Source organism: Mustela nigripes, chromosome 3 (assembly GCF_022355385.1).
Source record: "Mustela nigripes isolate SB6536 chromosome 3, MUSNIG.SB6536, whole genome shotgun sequence".
NCBI lineage: Eukaryota > Metazoa > Chordata > Mammalia > Carnivora > Mustelidae > Mustela > Mustela nigripes.
The window spans coordinates 110,928,573-110,945,408 of NC_081559.1; the positions used below are offsets into that span (position 1 = coordinate 110,928,573).

At 39.3% G+C, this 16,836-nt stretch overlaps 1 protein-coding gene across 2 annotated transcripts in view; it reads right to left on the reverse strand.

Annotated features, from left to right (window-relative positions):
• Positions 1-16,836, reverse strand: part of FAM168B (family with sequence similarity 168 member B) — a 43,124-nt gene that overhangs the window by 12,217 nt on the left and 14,071 nt on the right. For both annotated transcript variants that reach the window (XM_059394516.1, XM_059394517.1), the window contains exon 3: positions 14,670-14,753. In XM_059394516.1, the coding sequence (XP_059250499.1) occupies positions 14,670-14,753 (84 nt within the window). The remainder of the gene's footprint in view (positions 1-14,669; positions 14,754-16,836) is intronic.

Consider the following 16,836-nt stretch of genomic DNA (forward strand, 5'->3'; position numbering starts at 1 on the left):
CACACTGTATGATCTCTTTTTCAATACAAAGCATACAAATATACATATGGCGGGAGAAATGGGAGGGGTGGTTTGGAGAGGGCAGAATGAAAGCTATCTGGAATGATCAAAGTGCTTGGTATTTTCTTTCAGGTGTGATTACATGAATATATACAATTGTCAAAATTTGTCTAACTGAACACTTAATACTTATCAGTGTTTGTACATAAATTATACCTCAAGTTTAAAAAAACAAGCTAAGTGAGGCACCTTGGGTGGCTCAGTCAACTGAGTGTCTGATTCTTGATTTTGGCTCAGGTCATGATCTTAGGGTCCTGAGATCAAGCCCTGTGTTAGGTTCTGTGCTCACTGAGGAGTAGGCTTGAGATTTTCCAGTTATTCTCCCTCTGCCCCGCCAGGCCGTCACACATGGTTCTCTCTCAAATATATAAACCTTTAAAAAAAGAAAAAGCTATTAAAAAATTAAAATAAAAGAATTTACATTATTGGTGTGTGGTTAGAACTATATATATGTTATATATACATATTTTATATATATATATATATATATTAAATTTAAGGAAGAGAAAGAGAATGAATGACTCCCAGGAATTTCAGATTTATTTATTTATTGGGAAGGAGGGGCAGAGGGGAGAAAAATCTCAAGCACACTCCCTGCTGAGGGGTGTGGATACAAGGCTGGATATCATGATCTGAGCCAAAATCAAGAGTTAGATGCTTAAAAGACTGAGCCACCCAGGTACCCCAAAATGCACCAGTTTTTATTTCTTTAAAGTCCATTAGTAAACATACAGTATATCATTAGTTTCAGATGAAGTATTCAATAATTTATCAGTTTCATATAACACCCAGTGCTCACATCAACATTCCTCCTTAATGCCCATCACCCAGTTATCCATCCCCCTGCCCACCTTCCATCCAGCAACCCTGTTTGTTCCTACAGTTCAGTCTCTCAGTTTTCGTCTCTCTTTGAAGACTTCCTGTTCACTTTTCCCTCCTTTCCCCTATGATCCTCTGTGCTGTTTTTCCATATTCCACATGAGTGAAACCCTAACTGTCATTCTCTAATTTATTTCACTCCAGTTTCATGCACATCCATGTAATTAAACTATAGGAAGTATTCCTCTCTGATGACTAATATTCCACTGTGTAGTGTGTGTGTGTTTGTGTGTGTGTACCACATATTCGTCCTTTCACACCATCTGTCAGTGGACATCTTGGCTCTTTCCACAGTTTCACTATTGTGGACATTGCTGCTATAAAAATGGAGGTGCACAGGTGCCCCTTCAGATCACTACATTTGCATTTTTGGGGTAAATACTTAGTAGTGCAATTGCTGAATTATAGGGTAGCTATCTTTTTTTTTTTTTTTTAAAGATTTTATTTATTTATTTGACAGAGAGAAATCACAAGTAGACGGAGAGGCAGGCAGAGAGAGAGGAGGAAGCAGGCTCCCTGCTGAGCAGAGAGCCCGATGCGGGGCTCGATCCCAGGACCCTGAGATCATGACCTGAGCCGAAGGCAGCGGCTTAACCCACTGAGCCACCCAGGCACCCCGAGGGTAGCTATCTTTTTAATTTCTTGAGGAAATTGCTTTTTCTGCATCAACTGAAAAGATCATATGGTTCTTGTTCTTTCTTTTACTGATGTGATGTATATCACATTAATTGATTTGCAAATGCTGAACTACCCTTGCAGCACAGGAATAAATCCCACTAGGTCATAAAAAGTAATCCTATTTCATGTATGTTGGATCCTACTGGCTAGTATCTTGGTGAGAACTATGGCATCCATGTTCATCAAAGATACTGGTCTGTAATTCTAAAATTTTTAGTGGGGGTCTTTGCCTGGCTTTAGGATCAAGGTAATGCGCCTCGCCTCACAGAATGAGTATGGAACTTTCTTCCATTTCCATTTTTTAGAAAAGTTTCAGAAAAACAGGTACCAATTTTTCTTTAAATGTTTGGGAGAAGTCCCCTGGGAAGCCATTTAGCCTTGGACTCCTCTGTGTTGGCAGATTTTTGACTATTGACTCAATTTCCTTGCCAGTTATGGGTCTGTTCAGGTTTCCTATTTCTTCGTGCTTCAGTTTTGGTAATTTATATGTTTCTAGGAATGCATCCATTTCTTCCAGATTGCCTTATTTGTTGGCCATATAGTTGTTCATATGTTCTTAAAATTGTATTTTCTTGGCGTTGGTCATGATCTCTCCTCTTTCATTCATAATTTTATTAATTTGGATTCCTCCTCTTTTCTTTTTGTTAAGTTTGGCTAGGGGTTTATTGATCTTAGTAATACTTTCAAAAAACCAGCTCCTTTTTTCACTGATCTGTTCTACTGTTCCATTGGATTCTATTTCATTGAGTTCCACTCTAGTCTTTATTATTTCTCTTGTCCTGCATGGTTTAGGCTTTATTTGCTGTTCTTTCTCCAGCTCCTTTAGCTGTTAAGGTTAGCTTGCATATTTAAGACTTTTCAAATTTTTTGAGAACAGCTTGTGTTACTATGTACTACTTCCCTCTTAGACTGCCTTTGCTGCATCCCAAATTTTTGAACAGTTGTGTTTTCATTTTCATTTGTTTCCATGATTTTTAAAATTCTTTTTTTTCCTGGTTGATCCGTTCATTCTTTAACAGGATGCTCTTTAACCTCCAAGTGTTGAGTTCCTTCTAAATTTCCTTTTGTGACTGAGTTCAAGTTTCAAAGCATTGTGGTCTGAAAATATACACAGAGTAATTCCAATCTTCTGGTACCACCTGGGACTTCATTAGGGACCCAAAGTGTTAGTATGATCTCTCCTCTTTCATTCATGATTTTATTGATTTGGGTCCTTTCTCTTTTCTTTTGGATAAGTCTGGCTAGGGGGTTATCCCTTATCAATCCTTTCAAACAACCAGCTCCTAATTTCACTGATCTCTTCTATTGTTGGTTTTTTTTTCCATTTCTATATCATGATTTTTGTTCTGATCTTTATTATTTCTCGTCTCACTGGATTTAGGTGTTATCTATTTGCTGTGCTTTTTCCAGCTTCTTTAGGTATAAAGTTAGGTAGTACATTGGAGACTTTCCTTCTTTCTTGAGGAAGGCTTGCATTGGTATTACTTCCCTCTTACGAGCACCTTGCTGCATCCCAAAGGTTTTGGAATGTCATGTTTTCATTTTCATTTGCTTCTATGTATATTTTAATTCTTTAACTTCCTGGTTGATCCATTCATTCTTTAATGGGATGTTCCTTAACCTCCACGTATTTATGTTCCTTCCAAATTTCTTGTGGTTGACTTCAAATTTCATAGCATTGTAGTCTGAAAACATGCAGGGAGTAATCCCATTCTTTTGGTACCAGGTGAAACTTTATTTGTGACCCAGCATGTGATCTATTTTGGAGAATGTTCCATGTGGATTCAAGAAGAATGTATATCCTGTTGCTACAAGATGAAATGCTCCTTATCTGTGAAGTCCATCTGATTCAGTGTGTCATTTAAAGCCCTATTTCTTTACTGATCTTCGGCTTAGATGATCTGTCCATTGCTATGAGTGAGGTGTTGAAATATCCTAGTATTATTATCAATGAGTTTCTTTGATTATTAACTGATTTGTGTAATTGGCTGCTCCTAAGTTAGGAGGATAAATATTTGTAATTGTTAGATCTTGTTGGATAGACACTTTAAGTATGATACAGTGTCCCTCTTCATCCCTTACTACAATCTTTGCTTTAAAATCTAATTTGTCTGACAGAAAGATTGTTATCCCAGCTTACTTTTGAGGTCCATTAGCATGATAAATTGTTCTCCACCCCCTCACTTTCAATATGAAGGTATCTTTAGGTCTAAAATGAATCTCACCATATGGATGAATCTTGCTTTTTTATCTAATCTGATATCCTGTCTCTTCTGATTGGAGCATTAAGTCTATAGAATAACTATTGAAAGATACTAATTTAGTGCCAATGTATTATCTCTAAAGTTCCTGTTTCTGTAGACTGTCTCTATTTCTTTCTGGTGTATGTTACTTTGGGGTTTTCTCTTTGCTTACAGAATCCCCTTTAATCATGGCTGGTTTAGTGATCACAGATTCTTTCAGTTTCTGTTTCTCCTGGAAGCTCTTTCTCTCTCCTTCCATTCTGAATGGCAGCCTTGGTGGCTAAAGTATTGTTGGCTGTATTATTTTTCCCATTTAGTACTCTGAATAACCACACCAGCCCTTTCTTGCCTGCCAGATCTCCGTGGCTAGGTCTGCTGCTAGTCTGATGTTTCTACCATTGTAGGTTAAGGAGCTCTTGCCTCAAGCTGCTCTCAGGATTTTCTCTTCATCTCTAAAATTTGAAAGCTTCACTATTATATGTCAGGATGTTGATCCATTTTTACTGACCTTGAAGGGTGTTTTCTCTACCTCTTGGACACAAATACCTATTTTCTTTTCCAGATTAAGGAAGTTCTCAGCTGTGATTTTCTTAAATACCTTCTTTCCCTCTCTCTTCTTCATCTGGGATCCCAATAATTCTAATACTATTTCACTTGATGGTCTTGCTGATTTCTCGAAGCCTCCCCTCAGGAGCCATTTATTTGTTTTTCTCTCTTTTCTTCAACTTCCCTTCTTTACATCATCTTGTCTTCTATGCCACTTAACTCTTCTTCTGCCTCATTTACCCTAACTGTTAGAGCATCCATTTATAGATCAGACTGCATCTCAATTAAACCATTTTTAATTTCAGCGTGAATGGATTTTATTTCTGCTCTAAGAGATTTTCTATTGTCTTTTATGTTTTTTTCAAGAACCAGCTAATAAATGTATAACCATTATCCTGAATTTCACCTCTGACATTTTATTTATGTCCGTATTCATTAGATCTATGGCAGAGAATATTACCTCTGGATCTTTCCTTTGTTTTACATTTCTCTTTCTAGGCATTTTGCCTGGAGAAGAATGGATGAACAAGAGAACAAGACCAAAAATATCAATCACGACCCAAGCACAATACACAGTAGACAAATCCAAAGAGGTTAGAAATCAAAAAAGAAAAGAAACAGAAACAAAAGAAGGGGAAAAAAGAGAGAATATAATCCTCTAGGTGGACAAAACAGGGTGAGCCAGCAGGTCCTGGGTATATTTTATTTTATTCTTTTTGTTGTTGTTGTTAGAAGACACTAAATCCCAAAACTGTAAAGAAAGCAAAACTTTAAATATTTATATACAAAAATAAAATTGAATACAGTGCAAGGAAGCCAAAAATGAAGAATATATCTATAAAATATAAATGTAAAATGAAAGTTAAAAAGAAACCTTAAAAACAAAAAGTTGATAAAATAAGAAACTGAAAAGAAAAAAAAAGGGATAAATTTAAACTGAAAGATAAAAGAATTATGAGAAAAAACCCTCAAATTCTATATACTATTCTCCCCTGGTGCTTGAGTTTGACAGTTCTGTGTGCTTGGCATTCTGCTGATGTTGAACTGGTCTCCTGGGGGAGGAGGAGCCTACTATGCTGATTCTCAGGTGTCTTTGCCTGTGCAGAGTTGTACCTTCCCTTTCAAGGGGGCTGGGCTCAGTCAGTGTAAGCTGCTTTTGGTTGTTCTCTGTGGCTTTTGTTTGCTGAAGGCTTTCCCCCACTGCTTTAGGGGATGAAAATAAACAAGATTGCACCCCATCCCTAGCCCTGGAGGTAAAAGATCATTGTCCCCTCTCTTCAGTAAACCGTAAACCGTCAGGGAAAAGTAGTCTCCAATTTTGTGTGCCCCAAACTCTGCAGACTCCCATGGTATGCACCCATGTGGATCCTCACGTGGGTGGGAGGAGGGTCACCTTGGGCCTGCACTTTGCTGGGCACTCGAACAGAGAGCAGTAGCCCAACCGTGTCCCAATTTGCAGTTAATGGCAAACCAAACTAAGAGCCACTGCCAGGCTTGCTGACCCTAGCAGGCTTCCCCACTCCAATGCCTGGGAATTCTGCCAGCTCAGGCACCCCTGTTCCTTCTGTGATCCTGGGGATCCTAAGACCACAGTGTCCCACCTAGGATTCTGCCCTGCTTTGCCACTTGAGCACCACTGAAGCAGGGCTGTCCCTCAAAGAAGCAGATGTCTACAAGCTCTGATTTTGCACTCTGCTGCTATATCACTTTCTGGTAGCCAGCTTATGGAGGCTCTCTCTCCCGATCATTTATCATCTTCCAGTATATCCCCTCAGATTCACCTCTCCGCAACTCTACCTTGCAAAAATTGGTGAATTTTTGAAACTAAGCTTCTAAAAAGCCTATCACTATTCCTAATAAGAAAGTCTAAGACCATTTTGTCACTATTCAAACTGCAGAAAGAGCTTGGAGCTTGGACTGCATACAAAACGGAAGCTGTCAACCTGAATAAGCCTCCACAAACACAGTATAAAACCAAAACAAGGATGATCTAGGCACACAGTCCTCCACAGAGAGAGTCTCTGATTCAAAGCACTGTTTTGACCAACCAGATCCACTAAAAAAGGTGAAGCCCTTTACTCACAACCAATGAATGGTCAATCTACAATGAGTTTCATTTCTAATGGAGGCCCGAGGCCTACTGCTGCAGAAATCTCCAGCTGGTCCTAGGTGTCTTAATCATCTGAAGATGTCACGTAACACCTGCCTCATATGTATGCTTTATTGAAGATGATAATTCCAAGAAGATACTTTGTGCATGCACCTGTCAGAATGCAACTGAATGGCACACTTAAAATGTATGCATCTCACATGTAAATTTCACCTTAACAACAACAACAAAAAAAAACCTAAACTAAAATACAACTACAAATAGCAATGGTATGTACACTGAACCAAATGGGATGAAGTGTATTAGTGTCCGAACTTACTGTGGTTTCAAAGTAACCTCAAAAAACAATATGTGGGGCACCTGGGTGGCTCAGTGTGTTGGGGCCTCTGCCTTCAGCTCAGGCCATGATCCCAGAGTCCTGGGATCAAGCCCCGCATCGGGCTCTCTGCTCAGCGGAGATCCTGCTTCCTCCTCTCTCTGCTTGCCTCTCTGCCTACCTGTGATCTCTGTATGTCAAATAAATAAATGGAATCTTAAAAAAAATCTTAAAACAAACAAACAAACAAACCAAGATGTACTGCAGGTACACAAATGTGATACAAGTGAAAAAGTTAATTTTCAAAGTTGATTTTAGGGGTGACTGCCTGGCTGTTGGTGGAACACATTACTCGAGCTAGGGTCAAGAGCTGAAGCCCCACATGGGGGGGTGTAGAAATTAAATAAAACATTAAACAAATAAAATAAAAGATTTAAAAGGTTTAATTGTAGGGGAGCTCACAGGGCTAAGTCATTTAAGCATCTGACTCTTGATTTCAGCTCAGGTCATGAGCTCAAGGTTGAGATTGAGCCCTGTGTGGGGGCTCTGAACTAGGCATGGAGCCTGCTTAAGATTATCTTCTCTCTCCCTCCCCACCTGACTCTCGAGCATGCTCTTCCAAAAAAAAAAAAAAAAAAAGTTTAATTGTAGAATCTTGGCAGTCTACATGTAGATATTCACTGTGAATTTTTTTCAGTTTCTCTGTATACTGAAAATTTTCACAATAAAAATGTTGGAAAAACAGTAACCCATTATTTCTACTAATGACAGCAATGATTTTTAGATGAGATTTACTTATTTATTTTAGAGAGAGAGGGAGTATGAGGGCGGGGTGGGGAGAGAGGGAAAGGCAGGGAGAATCTTAAGCAGACTCAGCGCTAAGCACAGAGCCTACCTGACATGGAGCTCCATCTCGTGATCCTGAGATTACCAAGCTAACAGAAAACAAGAGTTCGCCACTCAATAGACTGCACCACCCACACTCCCCAGCAATGATTTTTAATAAATGCTATCTTACTGCCTATTTTTGTAACTTTGAGCTACATCCTAATACTAACCAGAAAATTTATTTTGTTTTCCTGTATAGGTACTTTCAAACCAACAAGATAAACCAGTTACAAGGAAACAAATGTGTTCCCGAATTACTTAAAACTGAGTGTGTTTGCCAGGCACCTTCTTTTTTTTTTTTTGTTTTGGATAGCACTAGCTCCAATGTATCACACAGGAGAACCTCAACAGGAAACTTAAAATACATACACATACCTCTCATAGTATCCAAAACTGACACGGCCTCTCTACAATAATTTGTAGGGGCGCCTGGGTGGCTCAGTGGCTTAAAGCCTCTGCCTTCGGCTTAGGTCATACTCCCAGGGTCCTGTATCAAGCCCCACATCAGGCTCTCTGCTCAGCAGGGAGCCTGCTTCCTCCCCTTTCTCTGTGCCTGCCCCTCTGCCTACTTGTCATCTGTCAAATAAATAAATAAAATCTTAAAAAAAAAAATTTTAGACTTATCAGCCATTCACCATACAAAAACAAATACAGGGGTGCCTGGGTGGCTCAAGTGGCTAAACGTCAGCCTTTGGCTCAGGTCATGATCTCTGGGTCCTGAGATAGAGCCCTACATTAGGATACCTAGTCACTGGGAAGTCTGCCTCTCCCCCAACTCATGCTCTTTCGCATGCTCTCTCAAATAATAAATAAATAAAGACATATCCACATACACACACACATACACATTCACTATATGGTCTTTTAAAAACAGTAATAGCTTTCCAGACTGTCCTTTCCTAAAAAGACCATTCACACCAATGCAACATAGACAACAAAATGATTAGAACCTTTCTCCTTTCCCTCCCACCAAAAAAGTGAGGCATCGCTGGTTGACTTCCTCTCAAGGAAAAATTCATGTCTAGGGCCACTGTTCTTTTTTTTTTTTTTTAAAGATTTTATTTGACAGAAAGAGAGATCACAAGTAGGCAAAGAGGCAGGCAGAGAGAGAGAGAAAGAAGGAAGCAGGCTCCCTGCTGAGCAAAGAGCCCGATGTGGGGCTTGATCCCTGAACTCTGGGATCATGACCTGAGCTGAAGGCAGAGGCTTTATCCCACTGAGCTACCTAGGCGCCCCTAAGGCCACTATTCTTAGACTGCTAATTATGTGATACCAAAAGCTTTTTATATTCAAATAGATAATTTCTTCCAAAAGTAATGCACAAGATTGTATTTAAGTTTCTCAGCATAAAAGACAAAAAAAAAAAAAAAAATCAGAACGCTAGGGGCACCTGGCATGCAATTCTTGATCTCAGGGTCACTATTTCAAGCCCCATGTTGGATGTAGAGACTACTTAAATAAAAACTTTAAAAATATACATTTAAAAATATTTAAAAAGAAAAAAGAGAAATCAGAACATAAAATGTATTTGAGAAGGAAAGACCTGCACCAAGACATGGCATCAAGAAATTTCAAAACACCAGAGACAAAAATGCCAAATTACCTAAAAGAAACCCAGGTTACAGTCAATCAAGCATCAGCAAGGTATCACAATTCTCAGCACCAACAATGGAAGCTGGAAAACAATTCAGCAATGTCCTCAAAACTCTGGAGGGAAGTAACTGCTACCCTAGACTTCTATAACTAAACTACAGAAGTATGAGTGCAAAACACAATGTTTCCACACATGAAATTATGACTCTCCCAAACTACTGGGAAACTACTGAAGGAGATCCTCCACAAAAACCAAAAGGTAAACTAAGAAAGACAAGGAATAGAACAGAAGGGAAAGATGTAAGAAATCCCTGAGATGTTGGAAAGAATGACCCCAAGGTAAGGTGTAATCTAGGATACTGGGTCCAGGGAAGACAAAGCAGTTGCAGAAGAAAATAGTCCCAAATTCACTAAAGGATGCTCACAGGGTCACAGTAACAGGGATGGGAAGGAGAGAGGTTACCTTTAAACTATATGTATGTGAACCCTTTATTTATTTATTTTTAAAGATTTTATTTATTTATTTGACAGAAAGAGAGAGATCATAAGTAGGCAGAGATGCAGGCAGAGAGAGAAGGAGAGGCAGGCTCCCTGCTGAGCAGAGAGCCCAATGTGACGCCTGATCCCAGGACCCTGGGATTATGACCTGAGCCGAAGGCAAAGGCTTAACCCACCGAGCCACCTAGGCGCCTCATGTAAACCCTTAATTTAAACAAGAGAAAGGAGATCCCATGACCCCACAAACTGGTAACATTCTAAAGCTTTTCTCTCCTACGTGGCTGCCATAAGTGTAGTTTATTTTTTAAACAAACCTGGGATCTTACTTCACGGACATAATTCAAATCTTCCCCAATTTATTCTCCATTCAGCCCTGCATGGCAAAAACCAAGGCTATTTTATCACTCTTAGCAACATTTTCTCCCTTTAAAAGGTATGCCGTGGGTAAGGGGGATAGGTTCAATAGTTCATGAGTCTGAAGGAAGGCACTTGCGTCCAAGCACTGGGTATTGTATGTAGGTGATGAATCACTAAATTCTACACCTGAAACTGGTATTACACTGTATGTTAACTGGAATTTTATAAATACCCACCCTCAAAAGCATGTTAATGTAGTGTTTAAGTCACTTCTTAAATAATTTACTACAAAGAACTGAATGTTTTCTTGAGGACTTCAGATGATAATTGTAAATATTACTATAGAGACCGTAAGTAAGAGTAGAAGAGAAAGAAGCCTGAATGTGCAGCCTCAGGACCATGGAAGCCTGACTGTGTGCATGCTGCCTGCCAGCATTCTCAATAACAGAGCCAGGGGGATATGTTAATTCATTATACAAATGCCAAAAATGAAATAAAATAACTTACCCAGGAGTGACACAGCCACGATTTGAGCCACATCTAGCAAACTCCACACCCCAAACTCTTTCCAACAGATTGTAGATTCCAAAAGGAGACAGCCAACTCTGGCTGAATAGGTACTCATCCTATTACGCTTGTTCATGAGGATGAAATGAAAGATACCTCCATCAGAGTAATGGAATCTTTCAGCAAAAGACATGACATCTCATCACAAGGTTCTGTGTCACACTTAGAAGAGTGGTGTGTTCATGGACATTGCCAAAGTACCTTAAAAGCTAACCTTCACGAACATACCATACCAGCTTTGTCCACAAATCTGGTGCTGAACCAGAAGGCAGATTGAGAAAGCAGCAGAAATGGAGACAAACTTTTTAACTTTTTTATAGTAACAACTCTGACTTGCTCATCAGAAAAATGAAAGGCCCATTAAAAAGGAAAATTTTAAAATTCACAATATGAAACATTGAAAAGATCCCAGAAAAAGATGGGGAGCACAGCTGTGGCTCAAATCAGATGGCTAAAAGAACTGGGGACGTTGGTGGAACCTTCAAAGTGCTCTCATTTTCTCATTTGCAAATTTTATATACATCTTATCCCCACCCTCTTCCCAGATTATTTTTTATTCTCAGCTTGTCATTTACAAATTTCACATACATCTTTATTATCAGCTTTCCCTAAAAATCAGAGGGTTTTGACAATCCTGGGCCAGCAGTCTCACAGTTGACAACTCTCTCTGCCATCTATCAGCAGATGCCCCTTTGAACAAGGCTGGCCCTCTTGGCAGCCACAATCCCCCAAAATCCTATTGCTCCCACCTGCCTGCCCTAGCTTCTTGGTTACAGCAGCAGCTGCTGAGCAGTCTTGGGAAAGTAGCAAGAAAGGACCCATCTCCCAAAGAGAAGATGGATGACATCAGTTCTTCAGGTTGGCCTGAGGTGCCCCAAAGTAGGAAGCTAACCAGACCTAAAAACCCCAAGCTTCCTCTTGGGAGAGCATTTACTTGAGAGAGAGAGAAAGAGAGAGAGAGAGAGAACATGTGAGCATGTGTAAGGGAGGACAGCAGAACACAGGAGGGTAGAGAATCACAAGCAGATCCTGTGCTGAGCACAGAGCCTGATGCAGGGCTTGATCCCACAATCCTGAGATCACAACCTGAGCCCAAACCAAAAGTTGGATGCTTAGCTGACTTGCCAACCCAGTACCCTGCTTTTCAGTACAATTCTGTTAACCTGTGTACTCCAAGAAGAAAAGGAATACAAATGAACTACTATGGAAAATTCTAGAATGTGCCATTTTATGGTGGTCTGCAACATGATAAGTACCAATTCTCAACCAAAAAAATGAACTTCAATTGAATTCCTCCCATCATATACAAAAACTAAACCAAAAAGGGCAACAGACTTAAATGTAAAATCTAAAATTATAAAACTTCTAGAAGAAAACAGGAGAACATCTTTGCGATTTGGGTTAGAAATGACACCAAACACACGACCCATAAATAAACAAAACAATAATGTGAAAACCATTAAATTTAAAAACTCTTGCTCTTGGGGCGCCTGGCTGGCTCAGGTGGTAGAGCAAATCACTCCTGATCTTAGAGTTGTAAGTTCAAGCCCTATGCTGGGTGTAGAGTTTACTTACAAATAATCTTATAAAAATATAGAATAAATTAAAAAATACAAACTCCTGCTCTTTTAAAGACACTGTTAAAAGAATGAAAAAAACCACAAACTAGGAGAAAATAGCTGCAAATCATATACCTGTAAAACAAGTCTCAAACGGAAAAATAAGAAGACAAACTCAAAAACTGACATACAATAAAGATGTACACACTTAACCAAAGACGTTACAGGTAGCAAATAAGCACATGAAAAGATGCTCAACATTATTAGTCATTAGGTAAGTTCAAATGGCTAAAATTAAACAGAACAACTATACCAAGTGTTGACAAGGAGGTAAAGGAACTGGAACTCTCATACTCTGTGGATGGGACCAGAAAACAGTACAACCATTTTGGAAGACAGTTTGGCAATTTTTTACAAAGTTAAATATTCACTTGCCTTGAGAACCAGCCGTTCTCCTCCTTTGTATTTACTCAAGAGAAACGAAGTATATATCTATACAGACTTGTACAGAGATATTCACAGCAGTTTCATCTTTAACAACCCCAAACTGCAAATAAACCATACGTTAACTGGAAAATGGGTAAGCAAACTGTGGTATTCCCAAACAATGGAATCCAACAATAAAAAGGAACCAATTACTGATAAACACTACAACATGGATGTTAATTACATTGAATGAAAGCAGTCCAAAGACTGGTATATATACAGTCCAAAGCAGTCCATATGATTCATTTATACAAAATTTTAGAAAATAAGGCAATCTATAGGAGAGAAAACCGATCAGTGATTTTCAGGATCCTGGTAGAAATCACAAAGGTGAAAACAAAACTTTTAGTGAGTTATATTCACTCCCAACTGTGAGAGTGATATACATTATATCAAAAATTATCAAACTATACACTTTAAACATGTATAATTTACTCTATGTCATCTAAGCCTCAGGAGAACTACTTTAAAGAAATTAAACCTGAGAAGTTTTACAAAAGGAGATGGGTGGTGCCATTTAGCTGTTAAGGAATCCAGTGAGTAGTAAAATAATATTGCTGATACCAGGGAAGGGATTTCCTTAATTGATCCCAAAACATAGGCAACAAAGTAGCAGGTACTCTCCGCCAGGTGGGAGAGAAAAAACATTAGTAAAAGCTAGCAAAAACACAAAACAAAAACCATTTTGGAAAGAACAGGCCAATGTGGCAAAGAACCAGAGATTTAAAGTTGAGAGTCTTGCCTTTATAGTCAGAGGAAACCTTCATCTGAGAACATTACTCTGGTATAAGCAAGCAGGGAACATGAATCAAAGGAGAAAAGCCTGGGAGCAGGATGAGCAAGCCAAGGTCTTTGTCTGGGTGTGAGCTATAAGCTGAACAAATGCAGTCAGAGTAGGAATAGAAACAGGAGTAAGGACAGAAGAGTCACAGAAGAATCTTATGATTAGCAGAACAGGGAGAATTCAGGGAAGGGACACTACTCTTATCTCCTTTTCCATCAAAGTTAACTATGTGAGGCTAGGGGTTCTAAGGTGAAAAAAGTGAAGCACGCCAGCAGATCTATGAGGCCAAGACTTCAGGTCACTGTGGACCACCACTGCTGCAGGAGAATCACAAAGTCCAGGTGAGTGAACCCTGGAACAAGCCCACACCAGAGTACAAGCTCACAAAGAAAAGCATCACCCCCTTTACAAACTTCAGACCCAAACCAAGTTAACTTTGAACTGTATCACTGATTTCTAAAATCTAAAAATTATTTTTATAATTTTTATAATTTCATGCATATGAAATAAGACTTTGTTTTAAAACTATAAAAGGGACAGTGTAGAGAACATAGTCAATGGTACTTTAATAGGGTCGTCAGGTGACAGATGGTAGCTACACTTGTGGTAAGAACAACATAAAGAACATTTGTAGGATCACTGTGTTGTACACCCAAAACTAACGTAACATTATTAACTACACTTGAAAGAAAAAATAGTAAAACTATAACCAGAGTGCTAAAACACTGGAGAGAAATCAGTCATCTCTAAAAATATTAGCAACATGGAAATTCCACCTATTAACTAGGCAAAATGATCTTTAGTTTCTAGTAATCAACACTGTTTCATGCATATATGCCCTGGCACTAGTTACCTATAAAGACATATGATTAGAATAAAGATCTGTTATGGAAGAACATCAGAAATGCAGTGTCTAAAGTTTTACACGCAGTAAGAATAAAAGTTTTTATCATATTCATCAACAAGGCTGAACTTACAAACCAAGAAATCAATTCAACCCAAATCCTAATTCTATAACCACACTTCTCAAAACCCACCCACTTTACATTCCCCTAAGCCACACGGACAAAGCACTTATGTCAGCCAGCACACATATGCTGCATACCTGTCTGGAAGGTAGGATTCGCTCCAGGGTACATGTTGGGGGAGTAGGCAGGAGCTGCAGCTGCATAGCCCATGGGGAAACCAGCTGGAGAAAAACAGAACAATGGGATATCACTACCTGAAGGAGTAACATAATTTTACAACCATGGCTCCTAAAGACCCAGTCGTTCTTACCTTTTCATCAAACTCCAGACTGACTGAAGGAGCCCAACAGTTTGTCACTAGTTTTCTCCTTTCCTCAGAACTGGAATGGGTCACACATGTCCATTTACAGATGAATGGATAAGGATGTGGTATATATACACAACGGAATAGTACTGAGCCATAAAAAAGAATGAAATCTTACCATTTGCAACAATGTGCATGGAACGTTGTAGCTGGTATTATGCTAAGGGAAGTAAGTCAGCCAGAGAAAGACAAACACCACATGATTTCATTCACATGTAGAATTAAGAAACAAAACAGATGAACATAAAGGGAAACAAAGGAAAAATAAAATAAGATAAAAACAGAGAGAGGCAAACCATAAGAGCCTCTTAACTATAGGGAACAAACTGAAGGTTGCTGGAGGGGATGTGCGTGGGAGGGTGGGGTAACTGGGTGATGGGCAATGAGGAGGGCGGGTGATGTAATGAGCACTGGGTGTTTTTTTGCAACCAATGAGTCACTAAACTCTACCCTGAAACTAATAATATACCATAGGATAACTAACTTGAATTTAAATTTTAAAAAATTGGAATGGGGGGCGCCTGGGTGGCTCAGTGGGTTAAAGCCTCTGCCTTCGGCTCAGGTCATGATCCCAGGGTCCTGGGATCGAGCCCCACATCGGGCTCTCTGCTCAGCAGGGAGCCTGCTTCCCTTCTCTCTGCCTGCCTCTCTGCCTACTTGTGATCTCTGTCTGTCAAATACATAAATAAAATCTTCAAAAAAACCTGGAATGGGACACAAACATAATTAAGTCTTTTAAACCTGTAAGTAAAGGCAATTGAAAAAATTTAGCAGAAAACTGAGTCAGAATGCCAAAAAACAGAATAAAACAAAAAAAACAAAACTAAGCTGAAGTCAGGAAACTCCTAATTTTCATCACAAAATTTATTACTTGGCAACAGTAGTAAGAATGCTAGGAAACTGTGTGATGAGAGAGCTGTTAACTGGCACACCGACACACGGAAATGGGAAAAATCCAATTTCACAAACCACTTGCAAGCAACCTAATCTTTATTAATATAAATGAGACTGCTTAGTAACACTAAACCATAAGCAACCATAAAACAAAAACATCAAATGTGTCTACAATAAAAACATCAAATAAGACAGCATTATAGTCAAAATCCTGGCTACCAGGCATCCACAAGCAAAGGGGCCACAATTACCTGTTTTTGGCCTCCTGAGAGCCTAAGGACCCCTGTAAGGTTCCCTAGACCTATCTGGGTGAACCTATCTGGTTCACAGTTCAAAATGCTCCATTCAAGTGACAGCTGGACCATTAAAATCTACTTCCTTATATTCAGGGCAAAGAACCAACAAAGATGACCCACATTTCTTAGTTTTTACTATTGTCACAAACTAGTTGTAAAAAGGTGTTAACTTCTCCATCCCTCTTTCCCCTCACCTGTAAATAAAGTTGAAATGGAAAGGCAGACTTCAAATGAAAGACACTGTTGAGACTCAGAGAAAAGTGTCTCCCAGGGATATCTAAGGCATTGTGGTGGTTGAGTAACCAAAGTGAAAAAAACATAAGGGTAGTAGGATAACATAAAGGAGAAAACTGAGTAGAGTTCAGAGTAGAATTCCAAAGGTAATCTTTGTGGATCTGAATGTCATTTATAAAGATTTTGGATAAAGTGCCTTACAGGAATTCCTGCAGTCTCCAGCACAGGTTGGATGCCCTTGCACTGCTGCACCTCCTGCTCCAGCTGTCCTGTAGTTTCCACGGGTCTCTTCCAAGGACAAGGACAGAAGTTCACTCCCACTGCCCCCAAGGAATCCCTACTTGCAAGTGCCCAGTTCTCACTTCATATACAAATCCTCTGCTTCAGAGCTGCTTTCTTCTTTCTCAAAACTGATCCTCCCCTACCTCAATAGAAGCTATTTGGAGTTTCCTTCCTAGATTATCATTTTCCTGTTTGTCCAATTACTTAGAAAACAGTTTTTTTTTTTTTAAAAGA